This window comes from Salvelinus sp. IW2-2015, linkage group LG23, assembly GCF_002910315.2.
Source record: "Salvelinus sp. IW2-2015 linkage group LG23, ASM291031v2, whole genome shotgun sequence".
NCBI lineage: Eukaryota > Metazoa > Chordata > Actinopteri > Salmoniformes > Salmonidae > Salvelinus > Salvelinus sp. IW2-2015.
In genome coordinates, this window is record NC_036863.1 from 42,679,340 (window position 1) to 42,686,238 (window position 6,899).

The window sequence follows — 6,899 nt, forward strand, 5'->3', positions numbered from 1 at the left end:
TTTCTGTTTATTTCCCGATGATTCTACGAATTGAATTCGCCACAGCTTTCCGACACCCGGCAGCTGATCTACGGCGCATGGCCGACGTTCGTGTTGGTCCATCTTGTTCTTTAGACGTTTGTTATTATTATTATTTTAATTTTTTACAAAAGCGAAGGAAACAGCAGCAAGTCTTTATTTCTTGTCTGTCTTTGGAGCTGTTGACCCCTGCATTTGACCCCTGTTGCTCAGGCTGTTGACGGGGGGGGGGGGGGGGGGGTCGCTATTGCAGGTTAGATTTGGCAAAAGTCATTTTTTTCCCCCGTCACGTCAGACCATCGTCCTCAGTATTCTTCTTTGATAGTCATTGGTATAGACGGAGACACTAAGCCGCCACTGCTGCTGGTCACCATGGCAACGTTGCCAGGCATGCCAGAGCCTGGGGAGTAGGTGTTGTTGTGGACGCAGGCTGAGGCTGCTGCATCTTCTTCTTGTTCACTTTCCTCTCTTTGGCACGCCGATTCTGAAACCAGATTTTTACCTATGGAACAAAGAAAAGATTTGATGTAAGTGCCCCCGTGACTGTCCGGTAAACTTTGAGAAAGGCGCACTGCGTGTGTGTGTGTGTGTGTGTGTGTGTGTGTGTGTGTGTGTGTGTGTGTGTGTGTGTGTGTGTGTGTGTGTGTGTGTGTGTGTGTGTGTGTGTGTGTGTGTGTGTGTGTGTGTGTGTGTGTGTGTGTGTGTGTGTGTGTGTGGTGTGGTGAGCAGAGAGAGAGACACAGAGAGAGAGAGACAGAGACAGAAAATGGAGAGATTGTCCCCTGTCCCATGATGTTGTGTCTGACCTGTCGTTCTGAGAGGCTGAGAGACGTGGCCAGCTCTGCTTTCCTCCTGATGGTGATGTAGCGGCTATAGTGGAACTCTTTCTCCAGCTCCAACCGCTGGTGATCYGTGTACACCACCCGGTACTTGTCTTTCGTTCTTGTCTTACCACCTGCAACAGAGTACAGCCATCTGTCAACTTYCATATTGTGTGTGTAATGTAGAAAAACAACTTATATTTTGACTAACTTTAATCCTTAAGAGTCTATTGACGCCACCCATGCGTCGATCTAAGTAACAGTAAAAATCCRTCAATTTCAGCTGRAGATATGCATGGGCTGCATCTCAATCCAACKCATCCGCGTATGTCGGCCTTYCACATCTGCGGTGGAAGGTGGCCGAGCTACAGTAGTGTTTGTCACATGAGACATCCCSAAAATCGGTCTTCTCACGGAAMATGTGTGTAAGGTCCGAACGGTTTGGCCTAAAAAACGAATATGACCACAAGATGAGACTCTCACCAACACGATGTGTCACGGGACTCATCTGAAGGCAACCCATATACAAATGAATGAAAGTATGGAGGTAGTTTTGTGCCAACAGAAATAATGGGTTAAATATCTGTCAAATATTTTCTGAGCTTTCTTATATCTTCTAGATATAGGACAGACACTTTAAAACCGTATGATACATTTTTTTTACTGTCTTTCTTACCATTTATGAATATGTTAGTGCAGTGGTTCCCAACGTTTTTCGATTACTGTACCACCAACTGAATTTTGCTTTGCCCGGAGTACCCTTGAAGTACCCCCTCATGTGCATTTCAGAGGTAGGCCTATGGTCTTATGTGTCTTCTCAAGTATCYCCCTTCTCAAGTATCCCCTGAGGATCGGCCACTGTGTAAGTCAATGCKTTTCTATAGGCTACAGCAGTAAAGGGCAAATTCAATATTTTATCAAATCTTTTATTTATTTTTTTATACATAAAGGGGTCCTAAAATATTAACTCAAATAGCTAAATGATCCATGGTATGACCATCTTAAAACAACTCCATATGTTAGCTTAGTAGACCCCCCCCCTTTCACTAGGAGACAGGGCTTGACCTGCATTGGTTATAATGGGAGGATGACTGGGCCTACTGTCCAGTCAGATTTCACATTAACTTACATGCCGTAAATAAACAACATTAGAAGAGTAAATAAAGATGACATCAGACATCTGTGAAAAAGTGGCTTCTGCTTCATTTCATACATGAAACCTTTCACTAAAACACACACACACACAGATAAAGTAGCAAAGCTCTGGGATCAACTAGCCTTTTTAATTAGGTACCGTAAATCAAAAGTCACTTCATTCTGTCCATAGTGAACGAGGCACCTAAGTGCAGATGCAGCGACCAAGTTAAAGATTAAAATGTGTGAGCTCAGAGGGTGAGGGGGGCTGCCTGCGAGGGCGCCAGGCCTGACGACCAGAGAGTTATCCAGACCATTAGGCTGTTGAAACACAGGACACACCCTCCTGGTCCCATGTTCCCCTAATTGTTCCTCTTCACCTCCTGATTCATAATTCCCTCATGACCGTCGTTGTCAAATGTCCATGTTGACCGAGGAGGACCACTCCTAAACAGACGGCATCTGAGGTGTACGTCTACGGGGGTATTGACCCATACAATCGTAATGCGGCGTTAATCGAAAAGTGTACTGATTGTAGTGGCTCCCATCACCAGCGACGACACAGTTGGCGGTCACCTGAGAAGGCCACCAAGGGGCTAACTCTGAGCCTGTACATCTGCATTTCATTTGAATGTTAGGTGGCAACGCATCCTAATGCTGCACTGGGAGAGACAAAACTGTAGAGGACACAGAAATATTCAACAGTCCGATGATAGTTTCCCTTGATGGAACGATTAAAAATGCCAGCAGCATTCAAGAACCTATAAAAACCCATAATTCAATCCAAATGTGAAAAGTTAGAGAAGTGGTAGTGTTTACATTGAATAAGTGGAGAATGATTGATGCACTGTCCATGAATCTGTGTAGCACTGTACTTCTGTAATAAGTATCATCGATGGCTGCTGAGATAAATGGTTAAGCAGTTGAGGTTAAGGAGCTTTTCTGGCCGGTACGATAAAGTGACATGGAGATCATCTGTAACACGGACCATAGAACTCTCTGTCTGGGACAACCAGATAACCACATGAACTGGAATGACGAATTGTGGATACAAATGTACTTGTGAATTATCCACGTCCAATAGACGACAGCATTCAAATGAAATCCAAAGTCTGTGCCCCTGCAGCCTTTGTAATCATAAGCGGTCCCAGGCAGCCATCRACAACAACTTGATTTCTGTTGGGTTTTCTACACAGGAAGAAAAGCGTTAGAGTCATCTAACTCTCAGTTTGGGCAGTTTGGTCTACAGGATTCACATGGGTTCAAACTGCATTCTTGTAATTCAGTATCAGCTATCTACCTATAATCTATGAGGCCAGAAGGAGCATGCATACACGGAAATGATTTSCTATTTTCTCTTCGGGCCTGCTTTCTTGTACTGATAAAGGTGATTTAATACAAACTGTAGGCACAGTACAGCTAAGGTGCTTCCATGCCCATTACATTGAAGTCAGTAAAATATTATTTTTTCATAAATCTCATGTCATATGATGTCATTGCCTGGCGTATTATACCAGTAGGACCTATAGGATTGCCTGACGTAGGTCTAGTGGAGGACAAGCGTGAAMCAAGCGAGCGACATCAAAGTAGTCGAGAACTACTCCCGCCTTGAGACAKAATGCCTGACAAAGAATTACAACATAGAAACATTTCTATGAGCCCTAGGTCGCCGACATACAAGAAGACAACAAACCTCTTCATTTGCCTAACAAGATCTTCGAATCTCAGCACACTGTTTCTTTCATTTGATCACTTGCAGGTTTAGCCGTCTCAGCTGACTCTAAAGAATTGTTATTGAAATTATGAAGAAAATCCTGTGACATTATGAAATATGCAGATGTTGGGCGGAAAGGAGTGATTGCTCACGTAATAATTGTGACGTCTACACCAGACAAAATCCAAATGAATTCGATGATGACTATATTATGCCTATTATAGTCTATATTATGCCTATTATATTATAGTCTATATTATGCCTATTATAGTCTATATTATGCCTATTATAGTCTATATTATGCCTATTATAGTCTATATTATGCCTATTATAGTCTATATTATGCCTATTATAGTCTATATTATGCCTATTATAAACTATATTATGCCTATTATAAACTATATTATGCCTATTATAAACTATATTATGCCTATTATAGGCTACTAGCCTACTACTATTACTATTCACTACCGATGATAAGCAATTATAATCATAACTATAATCATTGAGCGCTTATTACTTCAATAGGTCGACACACAATGCAATTAAAATGCATACTCTGCTTTACCCTCAACTGTCAATACATTGATTGCCGTGATTGGGAGTCCCACAGGGTGGCGCACAATTGGCCCAGCGTCGTCCGGGTTTGGCCGGTGTAGGGCATCATTGTAAATAAGAATTTTGTTCTTCACTGACTTGCCTAGAGGTTAATAAAGGTTAATTAAAAATAAACATTACATAGCAACATACTACACAGATGTAGGATCTTCATTTGGGTCAGTTTGCTACAGCAGGAAAATAATTCTGCAGCAACAGGAAATGTGAATTATTAGGCTATGTGGATTATAATTAATTGAAATTTGTGTATGATAGAGTTTTTGTTGRGGCAATTCAAGTCWGAAATTTCAWAGTGGAAATTACAAACTTTAGAAGCCTTTTTAAAATTYAAATACACTASAAATGYGCATTTCCTGCTGTCCAGGAAAATTTGCAGTAACAAAAGAGTGATCAAATTAAGATCCCACATCTGTACCCATAAAACGCACGAGATAATGCCACTAATTGAAGATGGCATGCGAGGTGTGATTCATGTGTTCACACAAGCACTGCAGTGAGGAGCAACTGTGCCAATGAGCGCAAAATATAAAGTTTATGTCAGTGACATATGATATTATATGACAATACACAGCAATGTCAAATACTTTAATGGGATTGGACAAATACTAAAGAATGAAAGAACTATGAAAAATCAAGCGACAGATAACCCGGTATTCCATCTTTCTGAGTTGAAACACGAATTCGTCTCTGAATTTAGAGAACAGGTGCACGCATCATTCAACGAATGTGACTCCCAAGGGCAGTGGTTCTGGTTTTGCTTTTCCCTCTCAACACGGTGCCTACAGTATTTCAGTATCTTTGATTTGAGAAAGAAAATGGGCCAAGATATTGCATTTAACCCATCATATTTCATATGTATGTGATTTGCTACAGATACATTTAGTTTATTATTATTTTAATAAACATTTAAAAACGTGATTTAGGCTTTACTTTCTATGGTTTTATGGACAACCAAATGATCCACTTCTTGATTAMAAAAATGTATGAAACACCTCAGTAACCTACCTGAATTTGCCGGTGGTACGCTCCGCCTCATCCAATCATAAGGGTTTCTGCGCTGAGAATTGGGAGACAGCTGCCCAACAGATGAGTTGATAGACGGGAGAAGACCGGATTGTGGGACTGGAGAGAACTCTGGGGGACTATACCCTATTGGCCCCGGATTAGATGTGGACGGTCCTGTCCCCGGCCCATAGGGTGACCACTCTTCCCGGCTCGGCGGGTAAGCGGGGTTCCAGGCCCCCGTCTGGCTGTGGTGAGGGTCATTGTTAATCCCAGCAACGTGGTGGTATCCGCTGAAATCCGAATACTGCGGAGGTGCGGGGACAAAGTTCTGATGGTTCAAGTTGAGGCTGGGATGTCGCACTGGATTTGGGTACATGCTGGGTTCCTTCTCCAAAAGATAACTCACGTACATCTTTCCGTATGGGAACTCGTGCGCATAGTGTGCGTCAAGCGCGTTGCTCCTGCCTACTCTACCCCAGGTTTCTGTTGAACCAAGGCCTCCTCTACCTGGCTGGTCGACAGCCTACTCTTCAACTTCTTGTTTGCTAAACACGCTGCCAGTCAAGAGGTGTCGCGCTGACGTCAACATTTTATAGCCCCTCATCTCCCTCCCTCACCTTATCCCACCAGGGACAATTTGCATTAGAGACGGGCCTGCATTTCAAAGGCAGCAGAGCACCGGCATCAAAGCCGTCACGGGCATTTAGAAGAATGCTACAAATCGCACAGGAGAAACTAACATGAGTTCGTGTTGATTTTCTCAATGGGAGAACCTGTCACTGCATTGTCCGCTTAACGCCCATACACGCCTTGTGGAATAGAATGGTGAAGGGTCGAGGAACGTGGTAGCAAGGCCTGGAGTGRCCATGGTCTTWAAAAAAWAAAAAAAAACAGATAGCCTATCTATAAAATCATGTTGTGCATATAAATGTGCCCCAATAAATCCCTATTCAATGCTAAACGACCCTATATACTAACCATACAATTTCCTTAGATCGCCTACATTCTGCCATGTGCTCATCTCTTACTTGTTTTGGGTGATGTAGTCCTTGTAATATTAGGCCTATACGTATAYTTATTTCATGAGTTGGCCTATATATTTGACTCTCCCACTGGAGCRTAACATATTTCAAGTGACCTTCAACCCCAATTTATTGTAGCGTTCAAATATGGAATAGACCTAGTTCTTTGCGGGAAAGTATTGTGTTCTTTCTGTGCTGTGCTGAAACAGATAGCGCGGCTCCATGGCTGTATCAGGGGATTTCAAACAGATCTCTGAGGTGATATGSCGGTCTAGTCTCGTGCCCACCTCCCGGTTGTTCTAAACMAGGAGGAAGTGGCTCATGGAATATTCCGAATTTTAATAAATCTCATTGCTCTCTCGGTGCCCCGAGTTCATGCTTCTCTGTTGTTACCCCTCTTGTGCTTGAGAAATTGAATTGAACTAGTGAAAAAACATGCAGGATGTAAGTGAGTTTCACGAGGGTCACACAATTAAAATAGAATTTGTCTAAATTTAGATACCATTGAAATACATCGAATTTCAAACGAAATRCGACTTCAAAGCGAAATCACACCGTCTATTTTGT

The 6,899-nt window shown here is 42.5% G+C and overlaps 1 protein-coding gene across 1 annotated transcript; it reads right to left on the reverse strand.

Annotated features, from left to right (window-relative positions):
* Window positions 1–246: 246 nt before the first annotated feature.
* Window positions 247–5,831, reverse strand: LOC111950170 (homeobox protein CDX-1). The gene is given in 4 exon segments (XM_023967571.2): window positions 247–421; window positions 424–520; window positions 825–973; window positions 5,311–5,831. Coding segments are annotated over 4 exon segments (756 nt in total). The 5' UTR covers window positions 5,723–5,831; the 3' UTR covers window positions 247–323.
* Between the last annotated feature and the right edge of the window lie 1,068 nt (window positions 5,832–6,899).